The sequence below is a fragment of the Hyla sarda genome, chromosome 4, assembly GCF_029499605.1.
Source record: "Hyla sarda isolate aHylSar1 chromosome 4, aHylSar1.hap1, whole genome shotgun sequence".
NCBI lineage: Eukaryota > Metazoa > Chordata > Amphibia > Anura > Hylidae > Hyla > Hyla sarda.
Window position 1 is genome coordinate 55,029,403 of NC_079192.1, and position 25,351 is coordinate 55,054,753.

Sequence of the window (25,351 nt, forward strand, 5' to 3'; positions counted from 1 at the left end):
CAGACTAAGAAAGACTTCTAAACAAAGGGTTAAAATTCGCCCCATCTAAAAAAGCCAGCAAATTCGATACATACATTGGAATAAAGAAGTTCATCAGAAATCTGTGCTTAAAGAAGTTTTTCATCAGGAATCCAATAGAAAAGAAATCAACAATGGATAGTCACTATTTGCACTCCAATTTAAAAAAGAAGTCAACATTTTATCCTCCGCAGGAAGTCAGCAGCGAAATGGACGCCTTTAGGATAGCAGTAGAGAATGAAGTGAGAAAATTGGACACCTCTACTAAAATACGGAACAATTTAACCAGGAAAGAAGTAACAGCTATAAAACAACTACAGGAGGAAAACCAAATAACTATACGCCCGGCAGACAAAGGAGGCGCAATCGTCATCTGGGACACAGTAAAATATGTTAAAGAGTGCCATAGACAGCTGGAAGATCAAGACACATACGAATGTCTACCTAAGGACCCAACACCACAGTATGCCATAGAATTGGAGGAACTATGCACAGAGGCACTGAAAGAGAAGATCTTAACCAAGAACGAGTTTGATTTTATACTAAATACAGAAAAAAGACTCCCACTATTTTGCTGCCTACCTAAAGTACATAAAAATCCTATAGAACCACCTGGGAGACCCATAGTTTCTGGTATTCAATCCCTCACTTCAAATTTATCACAGTATGTTGATAGTTTCCTCCAGCCATATGTGAAAAATACAACATCATATTTGAAAGATACGACGGATACAATAAAACTAGTGGAAAATCTACAATGGGAAGAAGGATGGACAACCTTGGTAACCTTGGACGTAAGTTCACTATATACATGCATTAATCAAGAACAAGGCCCACAAGCAGTTTTTAACATTTTATCTGGAAATGAAGATATGCCACTATTACAAATTGTTTTTTTAACTTAAAGTATTATGTTCATTTTAACCCACAATTATTTCTGTTTTAACAACAAATTTTACCGCCAGAAAGTCGGGACCGCTATGGGGACCAGATTTGCGCCAAGCTATGCTAACTTGTTCATGGCGGGATGGGAGTCCATCTATATCTCCCCATTCCTAGGCGCAGATCTGGTCCTCTGGAAGAGATATATAGATGACATTCTAATGGTATGGCGAGGTTCCAATGAAGATCTCCAAACTTTTTTAAATCATATCAATTCCAATGATTTTAACCTCATTTTTACCCCTTTTATCAGCACATTTTACATGGAGTTTTTAGATTTAAAAATATCTGTTAAAGGAAAAAAACTGGAGTGCCAAACCTATAAAAAACCAACTGCAAAAAATTCATACATTCTGTTTGAAAGCTGTCATTTACCAAAATGGTTAATCAACATACCTGAAGGCCAGTTTAGGAGACTGAAGCGAAATTGCACAAACGAAGAGAAGTTTGAAGAAGAAGCCAAGACCCTGACTAAAGAGTTTAAACAGAAGAATTACCCAGAAGAAATAATCACCTCAGCTCTAGAAAAAATCCGGAAACAAGATAGGATTGACCTACTTCGAAGAAAGAGAAATCACAACTAGAGACGAAGACAAACAACCAATGAAGATCATCTTACCTTACAACAATCAACACAAAAAAATCGAACGCATTATTAACAAATACTGGCCATTGTTGAAACAAGATAAAGTACTAGCTACCATGCTGACGGATAAGGCAAAAATAATCTACACTAAGGCACCAAACCTGGGTCTGAAGATCGCACCAACCACGAAGCAGCCTATTTTGAACAAGAAACAAGAGATGTCTCAGACATGGTTGGCATTACAAGGTTTTTTCAGATGTGGAAAATGTACCAACTGCAAACAAACCACCTTCCAGAAGAGGACAGAAACAGTGACCTCAACAGTTAACGCCTCCGTTATCTACATCATCACATGTCCTTGCAAAAAGCAGTACATAGGACGGACCAAAAGAAGTGTAAAGACAAGAATAAAAGAGCATATCTATAACATCAAAACAGGATTTATGAACCACTCATTATCTTCTCATTTTAAAGAACACCATAACCAAGATCCATCAGGTATAACCTTTTCAGCAATCCAATCAGTCAAAAAAGATTGGAGAGGCGGGAACCACATCACAAAGATGTCACGCATAGAAAGTAGAAACATTTACGAGTTCCAATCAATAGCACCATATGGCTTAAACTCAGAGATGGAGATCTTTGGCTTCCTTTGAGTATTATTTTCCCCATCATATAGATTTTATCACATCTTTGCATCAAAATCTTTTATCATAATTTTTTATCATACAATTTTACCATAATTTTTATAACATTTCTATAATTTGTATAATGTTTATTATTATTATTATTTTTATTAATATTGATATTGTTTTTATTAATATTGATATAATTTTTTATTAATATTTTATTTTTATATTTCATTTATTTGAATTGATTTTTATTATTTTTAATTTATTTATTATTATATTTTTTATTTTTTTTATTTTGTTTTATTTTTCTATTTTTTTTATATTTTATATATATATATATATATATATATTTTTTTTTTTTTAATATTAAATTTTTTTATATTTCTATTTTTATTTTATTTTATTTTTATTATTTATTTTTATTTTTATTATTATTATTATTATTGTTGTTTTTATTTATTATTTACAATTTTTTTTATCTTACTTCATATTATTTTAGTATTTTAGTATTCCTCTCTTTAATGATTCCTATCCTTATAACACATGGTGACCAGACTAGAATATTCACCATGATATAATATCCATTCATTTATACTCATCCGTACACAGTCTCCTCCAAATACAACACCTCATTCCCCCTATATATCCACATAGACTCACCCCACACTTATATACAGTGGTCCCTCAACATATGATATTAATTGGTTCCAGGAGAACCATCATATGTTGAAACCATCATATGTCGAGTACATATGTCTATGTAAAAATGGTAATTGGTTCTGGGGCCTTGGAACCATTGTATGTTGAATACATATCTCTATGGGAAACTGCTAATTGGTTCTGGGATGACCATTGTATGTGGAGTGTATGGGGAGTGTTTAACAAACCAGGGTGCCTCCAGCTGTTGCACAACTACAACTTCCAGCATGCATGTACAGCCATTGACTGTCTGGGCATGCTGGGAGTTATAGTTTTGCAACAGCTGGAGGCACACTGATAGGGAAACATTGATGTATGGGGTGTATAGTGTGTATATGTATTGTATGTGATGTGTGACATCGCATACAGTACTGTACAGTTCTTTAAATACCTTCAGGGGGGACAGAATGTCCTCCATTACCATCCTACCGACTACAGCTCTATAGGAAAGGAAGGGGAGGGCAGCCAGCAGCTCATTGGATGCTTGCAGCAAGATGCTGCAGGCTATTGGCTATGGCTGCACTGGGGGGCGGGGCTTACATGGAACTCACAGTGGAAGCCTGCGTGAGTTAGCAGGACAGCATGTGAGTAACAGGAGGCAGAACGGGGCACACGGGGACATTATACAACTATCTGTCAGTTGCTGAAGTTGTCAGCGCTGTCAGATAGCTGTTTGTACGATGGACCCGACACACAGCAGCATCATATGTTAATGCTGCCTTCAACATACGATGGGCTCTGAGAGGCCATCATATATTGAAATGATCATATGTCGGGGCCATCATAAGTCGGGGGGTCACTGTATACTCATACACACTGATTCATATAGTAAATTATGACTCTGATCACCATTCATTTACTAATCATACCCATCCAGACAACTCCATTCCTGATCTTCCATTCACACACCTGTCTATATCCAAATGGTCCTAACCGGGTTTTGGCTCAAACTACCTTTTCCCGCCAAATTTGCTCATATATAAGCACCTACACTCATTGCATACTTCATGATCACTGAGGAAGGTCCTAGGCGGACCGAAACGGGTCTGATCCATACACAGATAATATTAGCACCATCAGCGAAGCACCCTGCAACTTACTCTACTGCACCGGGACCCAGACCGGCATCACAGCTGTATTTCCACCGCACTCACCGCTCCTCCACATAGGCACCAGACCTAGGAGCGGGCGTTCCCACTTAAGACCTACATCTGGACTCCGGGACGTGCTCCCTTGCACCTGGATCCTGCGCCGCTGGGCTCGACATTACCACCGAGGACTGCCATATCCTCTGACTCCAGCAGCGCTGCAACCGGACTCTGCATCGTTGCACCCGACACCATCTTTGAGGACTGCCATATCCTCCAACTCCACTACTGCCTGGCTCCAGGACCACTGGAACCTGACCCTGCACCGCTGTACCCGACTCCAACACTGAGGACCGCCACATCCTCCATCTAAGGGTAAACGGTACTGTGTACCGGCCGGACTTCATCTCATGACAGCCGCCGTGCTGTGATTTGTCATTGACAGCTGCCGTGCTGCCTATATTCACCTTATTATACAGCCGCCGCGCTGTTGTGACCCAGAGGGCCGGTGGATTCAGCTAAACCTATTGACTATACTTGTCTATTGAACTGCGTTGCTCTTTGCACGAACAGTGGGCTCCAAATAGGGGGCCTCCAGTGCCTGCAAGTGCACTGCAGGCGCTCTTACCACACTCCACTGGTACTAATTATTATCTGGACATATATCACACTTGCCGCATATGTTTTATTAATTCTAACTTAGGCAACTTACTGTATCTGATTAGTGTAATTGCCTTAGTGAGTGCAAGGATCCTGCACTCCCATTTTATGTAATTTTATACTGTAGCTCAATAAAATTATTATTTTTCATATCTTGGACATAGACATTGATTTATTTGATACAGAGTCACACCACATCTTTCACCTCCATAGTTTCACACCTCTACATAGTCACATTCTAACTAACCCACAATACATTTTCAACCCCCATCCTCTAAACCACAAGCAGATTAACTATATTGTCACTCTCATTCATTCTCTTCTCATTCATTCACACATTTATATACATACACATTGACATACTCATAAATACATACACCCACCCAATACAGCCCAACACACTCGTATCTAGGCCTGGAGAGGAAGCCAAACCACTGATTGTCTATTTCTACTATTTTCTGGAGTGCTGAGAGGGTATCACTCCTTGGCTAAATTCTCGGTCAGATTCTTGTGTGGTAGATAGAGTACCTCCATGCTTTAGTGTTTCCCAGCTTACTATCCGTATTTAAAAGGGAAATTGGTCTGAATGTGTCCATGTTCTCATTCGCCTTCCCTTTTTTGGTATTTATATAATAATTGTGTCTAGCATTGAGGGAGACAAACTCCCCACTATCAAGGATTCATGATATACCTCCAAAAGGAAAGACAAGAGAGGATTGCTTAAATTTCTGTAAACCTCAAATACCAGACCATCTGATCCGGGTGCAGAATTAACAGTTATGCTCCTCAACACTTCTTGGATCTCTCTTGTGTGCCTGCTGTTTGTGATGCTTGACTAGCTGTGTACCTCGCGATCCCGGATTGAATAAAGATCCAAGCAGATGGCCACCTGTTAAATCAGTGTGGTGAGTGCATTCCTTTAACCTCTTCAGGACGCCGGGCATATGCATACGCACTGCATCCCGAGTCCTTAAGGACGTGGGGCGTACGCATACGCCCGTGGGAATTCTGGTCCCCGCTGCTAGACGGTTGGGGACCGGACCGGGATGCCTGCTGAAATCATTCAGCAGGCATCCCGGCACATCGCCCAGGGTGGTCCTGGGCCCCCCATGTCGGCTCAATTCGGACATGCGATTTTCTGCTTTTCCGGGCAGATCGGGTCTCTGGTGACCTGATCACCCGGAAAATAGGGATGATCGGAGCTGTCAGTGACAGCCCCGATCATCCTGAGGGCTAGGAGCGAGGTTGCAGTGCTGCGATCTCCTCCTATCCCCTGCCATTGGTCAGAACTGATTCTGACCAATGGCAGCGCAGGACTGTGGGTTGGCAACCCCCGTTCTGCCCACCCCTGGATGTCGTGGGGAACGTGGGGAGAAGATGGAGGCCGGTACCTGGAGGAGAAGATGCGTGGGGACCCCCCGATCATCGCTGGAGACAGGCACAGGTAGGGAACGACGGTGGGAGGGGGGAATGAAAGTGAAAGTAAATCGATCTTTACTGTGGCAACCACTAGGAAGGCCAAACTGCAACTCCCAGCATGCCCAGACAGCTAAAGGCTGTCTGGGCATGCTGGGAGTTGTAGTTTTGCAACATCTGGAGGATCACATTTTGGAGACCACTGTTACAGTGGTGCCCAAATGATAGCCCTCCAGATATTGCCAAACTACAACTCTCAGCATGCCTAGACTGCCCAGGCATGCTGGGAGTTGTAGTTCTGTAATATCTGTCCCTTCAGATTTTGCAATTTTCATGAAATTTTTGAAAATTGCTGCTCTACTTTGAAGCCCTCAAATTTTTTTCAAAAAGCAAAAATTTGTCCATTTTATGATGCCAACATAAAGTGGACATATTGTATTTGTGAAGAAAAATAAAATTTATTGGGAATATCCATTTTCCTTACAAGTAAAGTGCTTCAAAGTTAGAAAAATGCACAATTTTTCAAATTTCCATTAAATTTGGGGATTTTTCACCAAAAAAGGATGCAAGTATCGGCGAAAATTTACCACCAAAATAAAGTAGAATATGTCACGAAAAAAACTATCTCAGAATCAGAATATTTGGTAAAAGCGTTTTCGAGTTATTAATTCGTAAAGCGACGGTGGTCAGAATTGCGAAAAAGGGCTCAGTCCTTAAGGGGAAAAAGGGCTGCGTCCTTAAGGGGTTAACTTTCAGTACTTTTTATTGAACCGCAGTTCGGAAAAATGTCTTTGTTTATAATTAGAGATGAGCGAACTTACAGTAAATTCGATTCGTCACGAACTTCTCAGCTCGGCGGTTGCTGACTTTTCCTGCATAAATTAGTTCAGCTTTCAGGTGCTCCGGTGGGCTGGAAAAGGTGGATACAGTCCTAGGAGACTCTTTCCTAGGACTGTATCCACCTTTTCCAGCCCACGGGAGCACCTGAAAGCTGAACTAATTTATGCAGGATAAGTCATCAACTGCCGAGCCGAGAAGTTCGTGACGAATCGAATTTACTGTAAGTTCGCTCATCTCTATTTATAATATCAGATTTCTCTCCAGGGGAGCTGTTATGGGCAATAGTTCATTTTTTTTCTTCCTGTTTCCCTGTTCCTTGTACTTGCTTTCTGCAGACACAATCACAGCTTGCAGCAGCATTATGTATCTCCTTACCTGTCGCATGCCCTTACACATGAGTTATCTGTGGACATGTCTCCACGGGCCTGCACTGACCATACGATGCTCCATTATGTTTTATCTGGTGAGTAATTCATGAAATGTTCTTTTTTTCATTATTACTTCTTACAACATTTTTTCATTGTGCCAAGTTAGATACATTCTCTGCCTTATTACCAATGCAAAACTAGGGGAATTTGTCATTGTGGATTTTAGGAAAGCAGATGGATAACACTGAGGGATGTTACATCGTATCAATATTAATTGTCATTCAGCTTTAGCTCAAAACAGAAATATAAAATAAGTGCAGAATGTAATTTTTAACTCACAATTTACTGATTTATTGGGATCATAGGCAGTTTCTTGTCCTCTTTTTTTTTACCCAGTCTTCAATCCTATGTAATGCTGGGTTCCCATTACGTTTTCCCCCATACGGGAGCGCATACGGCAGGGGAGAGCTAAAAACTTGCGCTCCCAGATGCCTTTCTATTCGCTCCCGTATGTAATTCATTTCAATGAGCCGACCACAGTGAAACGTCTGGTCCGGAAGGCTCATTTTTGCGCCGTATGTGATTTTACAACCGGACCTAAAACCACGGCCACGTCAACCATGGTTTTAGGAGCGGGTCAAAAATGAGCCTACCGGACCTAACGTTTCACTGCGGTCGGTTCATTGAAATGAATTACATACGGGAGCGAATCGAAAGGCATATGGGAGCGCAAGTTTTTAGCTCTCCCCTGCTGTATGCGCTCCCGTATGGGGGAAAACGTAATGGGAATCCAGCCTTATATACTTTCCACCAAAGCATAAGCCCTGGGTCTCCATGTTGGTGATTATTGTCTTGACCTTTGACCTTAACTCATTCTTCTTCAGAATCAGATCCCCTAAACTCTTTCAGACTCCAGATCAGAAAACTAAACATTAAGACTCAAAAATGACAAAAAAAAATAAAAAAAGTAATATGTATGCTTCTGAGTCTTCTTCACTTTCAAGCATTGTTATACACAAGGTCTTGACACTGGCCAACACTAGGGCCTGGTGCTTGGCCTAGTTTGAAGTTCTACTCAAGCACACACCTTATTGGAGGAGATACTGACCTCCACAAAAAGGTCTATGATGGCAGCTCTGAGGGATCTGGCTAGCTGGTGTCTTTGTTCTGAATTTGAACTGCATTCCACCATGAGAATAACCTTGCTCTAAACATTCTAAACAAGTAACAGAAAAAAACTGAACTCAGTTCCCCGAGAACTCATGGGTGTAATTTATCTGATCCCAGTTATTTAACTTAGCTTAGATCATATCTACATTCAGCCAGTTAAAGGAGATATATCATGCATAAAACATCCCCTATCTGCAGATGTTTTAGAACAGGGGGTGGGGGGGTGGAGTCCGACCACTGGGACCCCCCGCAAACTCCGTTGATAACACATTGATGTATTGTTTGTTGATAACACATTTGTTTTATATCCATCACTACTGTCCCCTTGGGAACAATGCTTGGTATAAGTAGTTTGCCAGCATTACTGACGGTCTGTCTTTAGACTGTAGATGTTCATAACCTTATACAATGTCAGTCAACCAGATACTAACAATGGATGCCGTTATGGTTATTCCAAATTTGTGGCTACCAACATTTTGGGTAAATGCTACTTAGTAATTGGTGCTACAAACCTTGTAGAAGCCTTGTTTTTTTTTGTGTGCGTCCTTTTTAGCCAAAATTCTCAATACTGTTTTGAACTTGTCCATCACTTTTTGCCTTTTTTCCTTTTCTATATGGATCTAATCGGCTCGTTTGGCATCTGGGCCAGTGGTCTCAAACTGTGGCCAACCAGATGTTGCAAAACTTCAACTCCCAGCATGCCTGGACAGCCGTTGGCTGTCCGGGCATGCTGGGAGTTGAGGTTTTGCAACATCTGGAGGGCCACAGTTTAAGACCACTGATCTGGTCTTTAAAGGGGTTATCCAGGAAAAAACTTTTTTATATATATATCAACTGGCTCCAGAAAGCTAAACAGATTTGTAAATTACTTCTATTAAAAAGTCTTAATCCTTTCAGTACTTATGAGCTTCTGAAGTTAAGGTTGTTCTTTTCTGTCTAAGTGCTCTCTGATGACACCTGTCTCAGGAAACGCCCAGTTTAGAAGAGGTTTGCTATGGGGATTTGCTTCTAAACTGGGCGTTTCCCGAGACAGGTGTCATCAGAGAGGACTTAGACAGAAAAGAATAACCTTAACTTCAGAAGCTCATAAGTACTGAAAGGATTAAGATTTTTTAATAAAAGTAATTTAAAAATCTGTTTAACTTTCTGGAGCCAGTTGATATATATATAAAAAAAAGTTTTTTCCTGGAATACCCCTTTAAGGTTAACCCAAGATACAGAATACAACATCCATGATGAAACTGAAAACTTCATGGACCATCCCATGACCCATAGAATCCATATATGCACTGTTCATGTGATTTCTCTTTTTATAGCTGAAAAGCATGGATTGTGTCCCACATACCACACAAACTATGACGCGTAATAGTTCGTATTATCAGAATGGGATCATCCGTTGTCTGAAATGCCCAGCAGGTGAGTTTACATGTAAAATAGATAGATATGTGCAAATAGATAGACATTTAATAAAGTATATGTGCAAATTCTAACATGCGTTCCTTTCTTACTTTGTCGTCTTTGAAATAAAAAGAATGACGGAGGTATAGATTGTGAAGACCCAAGGCTCAATCAGTGGTGCGGCCCATATAAACATCACTGTATTTTATATTGTACATTATATATAGAAACTAACTACAGATAAAAAGGTCAAGCTGTGCAAGATCTTGAAGAATCCAGAAGAGCCACTCCTGTTCATTAGAGCTTACAATCTACGAGAACCACTTTTATGTATATGTACATCATATACACTGCTCAAAAAAATAAAGGGAACACTAAGATCTGAATGAATTAACTAATCGTATGAAATACTTTCGTCTTTACATAGTTGAATGTGCTGACAACAAAATCACACAAAAATATTATCAATGGAAATCAAATTTATCAACCCATGGAGGTCTGGATATGGAGTCACACTCAAAATCACAGTGGAAAACCACACTACAGGCTGATCCAACTTTATGTAATGTCCTTAAAACAAGTCAAAATGAGACTCAGTAGTGTGTGTAGCCTCCACGTGCCTGTATGACCTCCCTACAACGCTTGGGCATGCTCGTCATGAGGTGGCGGATGGTCTCCTGAGGGATGTCCTCCCAGACCTGGACTAAAGCATCCGCCAACTCCTGGACAGTCTGTGGTGCAACGTGGCATTGGTGGATGGAGCGAGACCTGATGTCCCAGATGTGCTCAATCATATTCAGGTCTGGGGAACAGGCGGGCCAGTCCATAGCATCAATGCCTTCCTCTTGCAGAAACTGGTGACACACTCCAGCCACATGAGGTCTAGCATTGTCTTGCATTAGGAGGAACCCAGGGCCAACTGCACCAGCATATGGTCTCATAAGGGATCTGAGGATCTCATCTCGGTACCTAATGGCAGTCAGGCTACCTCTGGCAAGCACATTAAGGTGTGCCACCCCACACCATTACAGACCCACTGCCAAACCGTTCATGCTGGAGGATGTTGCAGGCAGCAGAACGTTCTCCCCGGTGTCTCCAGACTCTGACACGTCTGTCACATGTGCTCAGTGTGAACCTGCCACAGGCAGTGGCGAATTTGCCAATCTTGGTGTTCTCTTACAAATGCCAAACGTCCTACACGGTGTTGGTCTGTAAGCACAAGCCACTTGTGTGGGTCTCATGCTACCACTAGAGTGAAAGCACCGCCAGCATTCAAAAGTGACCAAAACATCAGCCAGGAAGCATAGGAACTGAGAGGTGGTCTGTGGTCACCACCTGCAGAACCACACCTTTATTGGGGGTGTCTTTCTAATTGCCTATAATTTCCACCTGTTGTCTGTTCCATTTGCACAACAGCATGTGAAATTGATTGTCAATCAGTGTAGCTTCCTGAGTGGACAGTGTGATTTCACAGAAGTGTCATTGACTTGGAGTTACATTGTGTTGTTTAAGTGTTCCCTTTATTTTTTTTGAGCAGTGTACAAGGTACTGTGTTGTCACACTGAGTAGTTCCGGCTCTAGTGGGCCTGACTCGCCCATGTATTTCATGGTTGGCCGTTCATTTGTTCTTGGCTTACTTCAACTGCATGGCCAATCAAAGTTTCAGAAATCAGAGTTTTTTAATGCCTATGGAAAAACATCTAACATTTTCCACTTCAGTAGTGTATAACATGGTTTTCTCTCTGTTTAAGGAAACTTTGTGAAGAAAGACTGTGTAATATCTAATACGCAGGGGGTATGTGAAATGTGCAATCCAGGGAAGACATTTAGTGAGTACGAAACTGGCCTGGACCGTTGCCTCACTTGTACCCGATGTCGGGAAGGTAAATACCCACTATTGGTCATTTATAAGGGGAGCTCGTGGGTGTATAGGGAGAGGTATTAGCAGTATAAGGAAATGCTCATTGGTGTATAGGGAGAGGTATTAGCAGTAGAGGGAAATGCTCATTGGTGTATAGGGAGAGGTGTTAGCAGTAGAGCAAGAACTACTCATGCCGCTGTACAGAACACTGGTGAGACCTCACTTGGAGTATTGTGCGCAGTACTGGAGTCTTTATCTCCAGAAGGATATAGATACTCTAGAGAGATTTCAGAGAAGTACATGGATTGCAGGATAAAACTTACCAGGAAAGGTTACAGAAGCTTAACATGTAAAGCTTGGGAGAAAGACAAGACAGAGAGACTTTTATACACATAAAGGGAATCAACACAGTAAAGGAGGAGAATATATTTAAAAAGCGAAAAACACCACAAGAGGCTATAGTTTTATATTAGAGGGGCAAAGGTTTCTGCAGTAATATGAGGAAGTATTACATTACTGAGAGAGTAGTGGATGCATGGAATAGCCTTCCTGCAGATGTGGTATCTACAAATACAGTGACAGAGTTTAAGCATGCATGGAATAGATATAAGGATATACTTCATATAAGATAGGACCAGGGACTATTCAAAGTATTCATAATATTGGGCAGACAACATGGGCTAAATGGTTCTTATCCATCTGAGCGTGCATTTATTTTGGGAGATTCAAACTACCGTAATTGCTGTCGGCAGAATGAGGCATAACCTGTGGACCACAACACCATTCTATGATGTCCTCACAGTAAATAACACATGGATATAATTCAATTACAATCTGGCAGTCTCATTTCATTCTACATCATTCTTAATTTATTTTCTTGGAAGAAATGTTTTCCAAAATCTCCATCCAATTCTGTATATATATTGGTTTCTACTACTAAAGGCTGTAAAGTTGGACCTAAAAAGTAAAGGGTTAAAGCTATACTGTCACAAATATACAAGGAAAACAGGGTCTGGCACTGCTAATGCACTGGGACTGAAAGTCGTATAGTAATGGGGAAAGCATACAGCACGTGTATAAGTTCTGATTAACAAGCATGTAAAGCGGAGGTGCTCTTATCATGGAAATCCAAAGACCATATGTTAGTAGAAGTAAATAGAAGAACGGAGATAATGCACTCACCGCCGGTAACGATGCATAAACTTCAGTCTTTATTTTCAGAAATCTTAACAGACTTCCATAAGCAGGACACATACACAGGGTGCTCTAGGTGATACAGGTGAGGCGGGGGTGTAACACAGGGGCAGCAACAAGTTTTCATCTGGCCCGTAATCAATGGAATGAATCAGCTTTGTCTAGCGAGTCAGTGGAGCGCTCTGTCGCGTACTTGACAGGGTTATGGTTTTTGGGCTGAGAACTGACGCATTCTAAACTTTTGAGACCTCTGAACTACATGTCAAAAGTTTTAACAAATGACGCCTCATTCACATGGCTGCTGTGCTTCGATAAAGGGGGCTCCATCGCCCTATCCGTTGGAAGGGCGGCAGTTGAGTTAAAGTATACCTCTCATCAGAATTTTTTTTAATGTATTGAAGATACATCCCTAATGAACAACTTAGCAATTGCTTTTAATTAAAAATTTTGCCTCCTTTTTATCTGTATTTTAACTTTAAAAACTTAACCACCAGGGGTCTCCCTACCAGTCCTGGCCGCAAGCATTTCGGTCCTAAATGGCACTGCAGCCAGGACAGGTAGGAGCTCAGCACAGCTCCCCACCTATCAATCAGACAGGTGGGAGCGAGCGCTGTGTTCATACTTCAGCAGAGCGCTCTCCGAGTCAGTGGAGCGCTGCTCTGCTAATAGTAAACACCGGATTTGCCTTGATCTTGAACATATATAGATATATTTATATATATGTGGTAGCCCTTGGGGGGTGTATGATAGGGATGGTATGGTGTTGATATATGAGGGGTTAATATTAACCCCGTCATTCGTGACGCCAGGGTGAGGGCTGGTATGCTGAATCTATGTTCCGGCCTATCGCCTCCCTTCCCAGAAGCGATAGGTGCAATGAAATGACTGAAGGTCCACAAGCAGATTTAACTTGAACTTGAATAACTTTACTGCAGTGCTTGCAATATCCAATGCGTAGTAACATTCTCATATAACAGTTCTTAGGTTGCTTAGTGACTGGCAGAAGTTGCGGACCTTGCATTAAACTTATAGTCTCTGAATTTAGGGAGTGATGTGCAGATCCGTCCGGATTTAGGGGAAATATTGGGTCCGGTGATACTGCAGAGTGCTTAGGGGATGATACACTCTATCATTTAGATCATTCAGCCGTTGCCGCAAGGCTCAGGCCTAACTCACTGTGATTACTGCTATATAGGTCTTCTCTCATCAAGAGCCAGGAGAAAGAGAGCGAGAAGATGGCCGCCACTCGCTTATATGGGCAGGGGGCGTGGCGATTCTGATTGCGCCGAACGTCTGCCATTCACCAGTACATGGTGTGATGGGATTACTGACGTAAGAGGGCCTCCAAAGGTCCTTAAGCTAAAACCATAGAGTTCACCTTGTCACATGACCCGCAGGTCCTGCAACGCTAATAGAAACAGGTAATTAACCATTTATATACAGAAATAATACTATATACATTATTCTATGGACAAATTAGAAATCTATATACTATAATAGAGGCGACTAGGGGCGACTGACTAACAGAGATTACTAAGTCCTAGGGACTCTGGCTACGGGGACCCATAGATAAATAAGTACCGTATGAAATGCGGTACTGGGACACCACAAGCCCCCTTACTAAACATAAGTCATCCTCGACGTCTGTTTCCTGAGACAGAGGGACTAGGACGAGAATTAGAACAGGATGCTATAGAACAGGATTATTTACATTTAAGCTAGACATCCTACTTAAACATTTGAATACTATCTAGACATTTGAATGCTATCTAGACACTTGAATGCTATCTAGACACGTAAAGGAGCTATCTATACTTTCGTTTCTAGCTTCTTATAAAACTTTATAAAACTTATTATACATTTTTTTAAGCTTACTAGACATTAGTTCAGCTCTCTATACTGTTAGCTTCAAGCTGACTAGACATTTTGTTATCTCACACATTTTATGCCAACAATAAGTTACCTGTTAGTACACGAAAGGTATACTGGCTAGCCCTAAGCTAGGTCACAGTAAGGGGGGCTGCTAGGGTCTATCGACTACATGCTACGTACCCCTAGAGCACTTCTCAAACAACCTAATAGGTTATTCTGAAAATTACGTGTTTACTTTTGTACTTGCGAGAGTACCTACTGGCCAGACAGAGCATCTCATACATGCAATAAATAAAGAAAAGCAGAAGTGTACCTAACAGTGGCAGGAATTGGGTATCAATATGCTACAATTCCCTAAGTGTTACTTAAGTGAGATATTTATTTGTTTTTGTGTATGTACTAGAGAAATTTTGAAGTAGTACATTAAGTGAGTAATCTAGGGTACTATGTGCAAGTACTGGGAAGTGATTTGTGGAACATTGAAGTGGGTTATCAAAGGTACCATGTGTGCAGGTACTAAATGTGAGTCCTGGTACCTTATGGGTAGTTTGCCCTGTGTAGTTCTTTGAGACCGCCGCAACACCACCTCCGAGTCATCAGGAGCTCCTTCAATTGAGGATTCTTCAAGAACTTCAGTGTCCGGGGGACCAGCTGGAGGGTTGGAAACTGGAGCAATTTCCTTCGGTAGAACTGATGGGTTCTCTTAAGACAGATGGAGTAGTGGCTTCAATGTCCGAAGCGGTCACTGGAGCAGGACTGAGGTTGGGTGTAGCGATCAATGGTGGTTGACATGGGGCAACAGCTACTGGCAACTGACTGGTTGGTGCGACCAGTGTCAGCTGACTGGATGGAGCTGGGAACGGTATGCCCCAATACATGGTAGGCTGCTGAGATGGGAACAAAGGAACGTCCATAGTGGGATGAATTCCTTCTCCCGGCACATACTCTCTCACAGGCCTTGTCGGAGGTGAAGTAGAAATAGCAGGAGGATAAGGAGGAGTAGGAGGCGATGGGCTAATCGTATCTTCTTTCCGGCACACTTTTATCCTATTCCGGTGAACCACCTGTGGCTCGAACCCATCTTTTTGTATCTCATATACGTCCATTTCAGGGTAAGGAACTGCAGTGATGGTATATGGCTCCGTTTCCCACAGGGAGTCCAATTTATGGGTTCTAGGAAATTTTCTGAGCCACACTTTATCTCCAAGCTGCAAGGGCTGAGCCGAAGCATGCCGATTATAATCTTTCTGCTGGCGCTCATGAACTTCACCCATTTTCTTCTCAACAATGTCCTTGGCTTCCTCAATTCTTTGTCGATGCTCTAACATCCAACCTTGGGAAATCTGAGGAGAATTGTTGAAAGGTGCCTGTAGGCCAAAGGTTCGATCCCTTGGCAATTGGCCGTGTCGGCCCATGATCAAGAAAAAGGGCGTATACCCCGTAGAGCAGTGGACAGCCTTGTTGTAGATTTCCAGGAGTTCTGGCAACAGCTGGGGCCACTCTTCGTGCTTCGAGACAGAGGCTGCTCTGAGCATCTGGATGAACACTTGATTGAGTCAATTTCCTTGGGGATGGTAGGCCGTTGTCCGGATCTTCTTGCAATCATGCAACCGGCAAAGTTCCTGGAACAACTGGGCTTCAAAGGCGGTTCCCCGATCCGTGAGGACCGATTCGGGACACCCCAACGGTTGAATCCAATGCCGATAGAAGAGTTGTGCAGCAGTCTTGGCGGTAAGATCCTTGACGGGGACCACGACCACCCACTTGGAATAATGATCCACCATTGTTAGAGCATGACAATAGCCAGATCGAGTGGGGGCCAGCTTCACATGGTCCAAGGCAACAATTTGATTCGGTCTTTCTGTACAGATGGGATGCAAAGGGGCTGTTGCGTCCCTCCGGGGGTTCTTTATCACGTTGCACACGGAGCACTCGGCACACCATTTCTCGATGTCTCCCCGCATCCCAATCCAGTAAAATCTCCTTCTAACGGTGATCTCTGTTTTATGGACCCCAAAGTGTCCGGATTGGTCATGATAAGCATTCAGAACCATGGCTGCATCCCTCTGAGGAACCACAATCTGGTGTATGCGGTCTCCAGAGACTGGGTCTAGGGAATTTCGGTAGACAACCCCTTGTGCAGGAACAGGAGGTTTCTCTGCTGCCACAGTCACTTCAATTCAAAGTCTCCATGGGCCTTCCGCACCCGAGTAGGCACTTTCTTGTGGAGGCAATAGTCAAGGAGGTCCCCGATAACTCTGCTCCCATCCTGAAGCATCTTCCAGGTAGACAAATCTTCAGAGACCTTGGGAGATTCAGATCCGTCACCCGCCTGGGTAGTTAGAGCATTCTGGCTCACGAACCTTCGGTAGAAGGGAGGCATTTCTACATCTTCCCACACATCTTCAGCAGGAGGTGCTCCTCCCAGGGCCATGCGAGAAAGTACATCCGCGTTGACATTAGTTTTTCCGCTGCGGTACTTGATGTTAAAGTCATAGTTGCCCAACCGAGAGGCCCAACGCTGTTCAAGAGCTCCCAACTTAGCAGTGTTCAAATGGGCCAAGGGGTTGTTATCAGTGTAGACCGTGAAGGGAGTAGCAGCCAGATAGTCTTTAAACTTCTCAGTAATAGCCCAAACCAGGGCCAGGAGTTCCAGCTTGAAGGAGCTGTAGTTAGCATCATTCTTCTCAGCACCTCGAAGATGCCGGCTGGCATAGGCAATCACCCTCTCCTTGCCATCTTCCACTTGAGATAAGACCGTCCCCAGACCTTCAAAGCTAGCGTCTGTGTATAAGCGGAACGGCAGGCTGTAGTCAGGATATGCCAATATGGGGAGTTCCGTGAGGAGGTACTTCAGGGCTCGGAAGGCATCCTCTTGTTCTTCGGCCCGCTGGATGGGAAGCCTCCCATTGTAATTATCCCGGGCAGTCCTTCTCAGTAATTCGGTCAAGGGTCCGGCAATTTGAGCAAAATGAGGGATGAAACGCCGGTAATATCCAGCAAACCCCAGGAAACTTTGGACGTCTCGCACCGTCCTGGGTGTAGGCCACTCTTTCACTACACTCACTTTGTCTGGATCAGGCTGGACTCCTTGAGCACTGACGACATGTCCTAAGTAGTGCACTTGAGGCTTTGGTAAGTGACATTTGGAAGGCTTAACCTTGAGTCCATGTCAGATAAGAACTTGGAAAACTTCTTTCAGGTGATCCAGGTGTTCCTGATATGTTCGAGAGTAGACTATGGCGTCATCTAGATACAATAAAACACTCTGGAATTTAAGGTGCCCTAAGCATCGCTCCATTAGGCGCTGGAAAGTAACTGGTGCATTGCACAGTCCAAAGGGCATACTTTTGAACTCGAAGAGGCCCATGGGGGTCACAAATGCGGTCTTCTCTCTGTCCTCTTCTGCCATTGGCACTTGCCAGTAGCCGCTCATCAGATCCAGTGTGGAAAAGTAGGCGGCAGACGCCAACGCAGTCAAGGATTCTTCAATGCGTGGGAGAGGATAGGCATCTTTATGAGTTATGTTGTTTAGCTTCCGGTAGTCTACGCAGAAGTGGATGGTGCCATCTTTCTTTTTCACCAAGACCAAAGGTGGAGCCCACGGACTCTGGCTTTCTTGGATGACATCGGCCTCTTTCATCTCTACCAACATTTTCTTTATGGTCTGATACATCCCAGGAGCCACAGGGCGATGCCTCTATTTAATGGGTGGAATGTCTCTGGTGAGGATCCTATGTTTGATCATAGCGGTTGTTACGCTGAGCGCTCCGGGTCCCCGCTCCTCCCCGGAGCGCTCGCTACACTCTTCCCGCTGCAGCGCTCCGGTCAGATCCACTGACCCGGGGCGCTGCGATTCCGCTTCCAGCCGGGGTGCGATTCGCGATGCGGGTAGCGCCCGCTCGCGATGCGCACCCCGGCTCCCGTACCTGACTCGCTCTCCCTCGGTCCTGTCCCGGCGCGCGCGGCCCCGCTCCCTAGGGCGCGCGCGCGCCGGGTCTTTGCGATTTAAAGGGCCACTGCGCCGCTGATTGGCGCAGTGATTCCAATTAGTGTCTTCACCTGTGCACTTCCCTATATCACCTCACTTCCCCTGCACTTCCTTGCCGGATCTTGTTGCCATTGTGCCAGTGAAAGCGTTTCCTTGTGTGTTCCTAGCCTGTGTTCCAGACCTCCTGCCGTTGCCCCTGACTACGATCCTTGCTGCCTGCCCCGACCTTCTGCTACGTCCGACCTTGCTTCTGTCTACTCCCTTGTACCGCGCCTATCTTCAGCAGCCAGAGAGGTTGAGCCGTTGCTAGTGGATACGACCTGGTCACTACCGCCGCAGCAAGACCATCCCGCTTTGCGGCGGGCTCTGGTGAAAACCAGTAGTGGCTTAGAACCGATCCACTAGCACGGTCCACGCCAATCCCTCTCTGGCACAGAGGATCCACTACCTGCCAGCCGGCATCGTGACAGTAGATCCGGCCATGGATCCCGCTGAAGTTCCTCTGCCAGTTGTCGCTGACCTTACCACGGTGGTCGCCCAGCAGTCACAACAGATAGCGCAACAAGGCCAACAGCTGTCTCAACTGACCGTTATGCTACAGCAGTTACTACCACAGCTTCAGCAGTCATCTCCTCCGCCAGCTCCTGCACCTCCTCCGCAGCGAGTGGCCGCTCCTGGTCTACGCCTATCCTTGCCGGATAAATTTGATGGGGACTCTAAGTTTTGCCGTGGCTTTCTTTCCCAATGTTCCCTGCATCTGGAGATGATGTCGGACCTGTTTCCCACTGAAAGGTCTAAGGTGGCTTTCGTAGTCAGCCTTCTCTCTGGAAAAGCCCTGTCTTGGGCCACACCGCTCTGGGACCGCAATGACCCCGTCACTGCCTCTGTACACTCCTTCTTCTCGGAAATCCGAAGTGTCTTTGAGGAACCTGCCCGAGCCTCTTCTGCTGAGACTGCCCTGTTGAACCTGGTCCAGGGTAATTCTTCCGTTGGCGAGTATGCCGTACAATTCCGTACTCTTGCTTCAGAATTATCCTGGAATAATGAGGCCCTCTGCGCGACCTTTAAAAAAGGCCTATCCAGCAACATTAAAGATGTTCTGGCCGCACGAGAAATTCCTGCTAATCTACATGAACTTATTCACCTAGCCACTCGCATTGACATGCGTTTTTCCGAAAGGCGTCAGGAGCTCCGCCAAGATATGGACTCTGTTCGCACGAGGCGTTTCTTCTCCTCGGCTCCTCTCTCCTCTGGTCCTCTGCAATCCGTTCCTGTGCCTCCCGCCGTGGAGGCTATGCAGGTCGACCGGTCTCGCCTGACACCTCAAGAGAGGACACGACGCCGCATGGAGAACCTCTGCCTGTACTGTGCTAGTACCGAACACTTCCTGAGGGATTGTCCTATCCGTCCTCCCCGCCTGGAAAGACGTACGCTGACTCCGCACAAAGGTGAGACAGTCCTTGATGTCTACTCTGCTTCTCCACGTCTTACTGTGCCTGTGCGGATGTCTGCCTCTGCCTTCTCCTTCTCTACTGTGGCCTTCTTGGACTCTGGATCTGCAGGAAATTTTATTTTGGCCTCTCTCGTCAACAGGTTCAACATCCCAGTGACCAGTCTCGCCAGACCCCTTTACATCAATTGTGTAAACAATGAAAGATTGGACTGTACCATACGTTTCCGCACGGAGCCCCTTCTTATGAGCATCGGATCTCATCACGAGAGGATTGAACTTTTGGTCCTCCCCAATTGCACCTCGGAAATTCTCCTTGGACTTCCCTGGCTTCAACTTCATTCCCCAACCCTGGATTGGTCCACTGGGGAGATCAAGAGTTGGGGGCCCTCTTGTTCCAAGGACTGTCTAAAACCGGTTCCCAGTAACCCTTGCCGTGACTCTGTGGTTCCTCCAGTAACCGGTCTCCCTAAGGCCTATATGGACTTCGCGGATGTTTTCTGCAAAAAACAAGCTGAGACTCTACCTCCTCACAGGCCTTATGATTGTCCTATCGACCTCCTCCCGGGCACTACTCCACCCCGGGGCAGAATTTATCCTCTCTCTGCCCCAGAGACTCTTGCCATGTCGGAATACGTCCAGGAAAATTTAAAAAAGGGCTTTATCCGTAAATCCTCCTCTCCTGCCGGAGCCGGATTTTTCTTTGTGTCCAAAAAAGATGGCTCCCTACGTCCTTGCATTGACTACCGCGGTCTTAATAAAATCACGGTTAAGAACCGCTACCCCCTACCCCTCATCTCTGAACTCTTTGATCGCCTCCAAGGTGCCCGCATCTTTACTAAATTGGACTTAAGAGGCGCCTATAACCTCATCCGCATCAGAGAGGGGGATGAGTGGAAAACGGCATTTAACACCAGGGATGGACACTTTGAGTATCTGGTCATGCCCTTTGGCCTGTGCAACGCCCCTGCTGTCTTCCAAGACTTTGTTAATGAAATTTTTCGTGATCTGTTATACTCCTGTGTTGTTGTATATCTGGACGATATCCTAATTTTTTCTGCCAATCTAGAAGAACACCGCCAGCATGTCCGTATGGTTCTTCAGAGACTTCGTGACAATCAACTCTATGCCAAAATTGAGAAATGTCTGTTTGAATGCCAATCTCTTCCTTTTCTAGGATATTTGGTCTCTGGCCAGGGACTACAAATGGATCCAGACAAACTCTCTGCCGTCTTAGATTGGTCACGCCCCTCTGGACTCCGTGCTATCCAACGCTTTTTGGGGTTCGCCAATTATTACAGGCAATTTATTCCACATTTTTCTACCGTGGTGGCTCCTATCGTGGCTTTAACCAAAAAAAATGCCGATCCCAAGTCTTGGCCTCCTCAAGCGGAAGACGCCTTTAAACGACTCAAGTCTGCCTTTTCTTCGGCTCCCGTGCTCTCCAGACCTGACCCTTCCAAACCCTTCCTATTGGAGGTTGATGCCTCCTCAGTGGGAGCTGGAGCTGTTCTTCTACAAAAAAATTCTTCCGGGCATGCTGTCACTTGTGGTTTTTTTTCTAGGACCTTCTCTCCGGCGGAGAGGAACTACTCCATCGGGGATCGAGAGCTTCTAGCCATTAAATTAGCACTTGAGGAATGGAGGCATCTGCTGGAGGGATCAAGATTTCCAGTTATTATTTACACCGACCACAAGAACCTCTCATACCTCCAGTCTGCCCAACGGCTGAATCCTCGCCAGGCCCGGTGGTCTCTGTTCTTTGCCCGATTTAATTTTGAGATTCACTTTCGTCCTGCCGATAAGAACATTAGGGCCGATGCTCTCTCTCGTTCCTCGGATGCCTCAGAAGTTGAACTCTCTCCGCAACACATCATTCCACCTGACTGCCTGATCTCCACTTCTCCTGCCTCCATCAGACAAACTCCTCCAGGAAAGACCTTTGTTTCTCCACGCCAACGCCTCGGAATCCTCAAATGGGGTCACTCCTCCCATCTCGCAGGTCATGTGGGCATCAAGAAATCTGTGCAACTCATCTCCCGCTTCTATTGGTGGCCGACTCTGGAGACGGATGTTGTGGACTTTGTGCGAGCCTGCACTATCTGTGCCCGGGATAAGACTCCTCGCCAGAAGCCCGCTGGTTTTCTTCATCCCCTGCCTGTCCCCGAACAGCCTTGGTCTCTGATTGGTATGGATTTTATTACTGATTTACCCCCTTCCCGTGGCAACACTGTTATTTGGGTGGTCGTTGATCGATTCTCCAAAATGGCACATTTCATCCCTCTTCCTGGTCTTCCTTCAGCGCCTCAGTTGGCTAAACAATTTTTTGTACACATTTTTCGTCTTCACGGGTTGCCTACGCAGATCGTCTCGGATAGAGGCGTCCAATTCGTGTCTAAATTCTGGAGGGCTCTCTGTAAACAACTCAAGATTAAATTAAATTTTTCTTCTGCATATCATCCCCAGTCCAATGGACAAGTAGAAAGAATTAACCAGGTCTTGGGTGATTATTTGCGACATTTTGTTTCCTCCCGCCAGGATGACTGGGCAGATCTCCTTCCATGGGCCGAATTCTCGTACAACTTCAGAGTCTCTGAATCTTCCTCCAAATCCCCATTTTTCGTGGTGTACGGCCGTCACCCTCTTCCCCCCCTCCCTACCCCCTTGCCCTCTGGTCTGCCCGCTGTGGATGAAATTTCTCGTGACCTTTCCACCATATGGAGAGAGACCCAAAATTCTCTCTTACAGGCTTCATCACGCATGAAGAAGTTCGCGGATAAGAAAAGAAGAGCTCCTCCCGTTTTTTCCCCTGGAGACAAGGTATGGCTCTCCGCTAAATATGTCCGCTTCCGTGTCCCTAGCTACAAGTTGGGACCACGCTATCTTGGTCCTTTCAAAATTTTGTGTCAAATTAATCCTGTCTCTTACAAACTTCTTCTTCCTCCTTCTCTTCGTATCCCTAATGCCTTTCACGTCTCTCTTCTTAAACCACTCATCCTCAACCGTTTTTCTCCCAAATCTGTTCCTCCCACTCCTGTTTCCGGCTCCTCGGACATCTTTTCTGTCAAAGAGATCTTAGCTTCTAAAAAGGTCAGAGGGAAAACTTTTTTTTTAGTGGACTGGGAGGGTTGTGGTCCTGAAGAGAGATCCTGGGAACCTGAGGACAACATCCTAGACAAAAGTCTGCTCCTCAGGTTCTCAGGCTCTAAGAAGAGGGGGAGACCCAAGGGGGGGGGTACTGTTACGCTGAGCGCTCCGGGTCCCCGCTCCTCCCCGGAGCGCTCGCTACACTCTTCCCGCTGCAGCGCTCCGGTCAGATCCACTGACCCGGGGCGCTGCGATTCCGCTTCCAGCCGGGGTGCGATTCGCGATGCGGGTAGCGCCCGCTCGCGATGCGCACCCCGGCTCCCGTACCTGACTCGCTCTCCCTCGGTCCTGTCCCGGCGCGCGCGGCCCTGCTCCCTAGGGCGCGCGCGCGCCGGGTCTTTGCGATTTAAAGGGCCACTGCGCCGCTGATTGGCGCAGTGATTCCAATTAGTGTCTTCACCTGTGCACTTCCCTATATCACCTCACTTCCCCTGCACTTCCTTGCCGGATCTTGTTGCCATTGTGCCAGTGAAAGCGTTTCCTTGTGTGTTCCTAGCCTGTGTTCCAGACCTCCTGCCGTTGCCCCTGACTACGATCCTTGCTGCCTGCCCCGACCTTCTGCTACGTCCGACCTTGCTTCTGTCTACTCCCTTGTACCGCGCCTATCTTCAGCAGCCAGAGAGGTTGAGCCGTTGCTAGTGGATACGACCTGGTCACTACCGCCGCAGCAAGACCATCCCGCTTTGCGGCGGGCTCTGGTGAAAACCAGTAGTGGCTTAGAACCGATCCACTAGCACGGTCCACGCCAATCCCTCTCTGGCACAGAGGATCCACTACCTGCCAGCCGGCATCGTGACAGCGGTCCTGCCAAAGTCTGTGGGAAATTTGCTAAAAGCCTCTTGATGTTTCTTAGCCACCTGGATGACTCCTTCCACCTGTTCCTTGGAGGTGTCTTCGTCTCCTATCTGCACCTGGTTCCACCAAGGTTCTGCAGGGATCTGGTCAGGTCCAGATTGGACCACCTGTGACTTCGAGACTACATCTCTGATGTCTAGATGGTGTAACGTAGCCACTGGGGTGTACTTGGGTAGCTGGACAGCAACTTGAGAGAGATTGATAAGCCTCATTGGGACATTCCCATTCCGTACGGTCACAAGGCTTCGAGCAGCTCGCACCAAAGGACAATCTTCCAACAGAAGGGGCTCCAAGAGCGTTTGGTAATCTTGATTTTTCACCCCGGGTCGGGCACGGCACCAAATAACTGTCTCTGTCTGTGGCTGTAGGCTAATGGCTCGGATATCTTGAGTCCTTACTTGGCAGATTTCTCCATGATGATTCATGAACTTCTGTTCTGCTTGAAGGGTTTTGAGGTGGTGTTGGGCAGCTCGCCGGCCTGGGGGTGACAAGTGAGGGAGAGATGCATGCAGTGCACAGACAATATCATCAAAACAGTGCCTCATAATATTCATGCCTAAAATGAAATCGGCCGCTCCCTCATCTCTGACATTTGTGACAATCACCCCTTGCCTTCCTAACACATGTTTTCCCACCTGCACCGTGGGCTCCCAGTAACCATGTCTGGGTACTGGTTTCCCGTTTCCTGCAATTACTCTGAAGTCCGCTTCCTGAGGGTCACACAACCTTTCTGGGCCCCAGTACTTATAGAAAACCCCCTGTGGCATAGTGGATACCTGAGACCCCGTATCTATCAGAGCTTGTAACGGGACACCTTCAATCATCACCTGTACATAGGGGCAAGCAGCTACATACATAGATAGTCCTTTCTTGTCGCTGGTTGATTCTGGACCTTCAATCTCTACTCCCTCCTGGGGTGCGGTCCTCGACCCCAGGGGACGCCCATTTAAAGCCCAGCATTGGCTCTTCCAGTGTCCATTCTTGTTACAATAACTGCAAACGGGTCTTTGGCATCCAGGTGGTCTCACAGGAGGAACACTAGGTGGAGTGACAGGGCGAGGGTCAGCCTTCTTAGGTGGTGGTGTTGCAGATCTGGAAGGGTTTGGCCGTACTGCCATTTCTTTGAAAGCCTTGGCTAACTGTTCAATGTCCTGTTTAATGTCT

The 25,351-nt window shown here is 45.5% G+C and overlaps 1 protein-coding gene across 2 annotated transcripts in view; it reads left to right on the top strand.

The window, feature by feature from the left end:
- Positions 1–7,220: 7,220 nt before the first annotated feature.
- LOC130367951 (tumor necrosis factor receptor superfamily member 22-like) overlaps positions 7,221–25,351 on the top strand; it is a 29,896-nt gene continuing 11,765 nt past the window's right edge. Inside the window, exons 1-3 of one of the 2 annotated variants that reach the window (XM_056571008.1) lie at positions 7,221–7,344; positions 9,736–9,835; positions 11,569–11,700. In XM_056571008.1, coding sequence (XP_056426983.1) covers positions 7,243–7,344; positions 9,736–9,835; positions 11,569–11,700 — 334 coding nt within the window. In that variant the 5' untranslated portion in view covers positions 7,221–7,242. Of the gene's footprint in view, positions 7,345–8,033; positions 8,090–9,735; positions 9,836–11,568; positions 11,701–25,351 lie in introns of those variants that run through there. The other variant, XM_056571009.1, reaches the window with a different exon arrangement.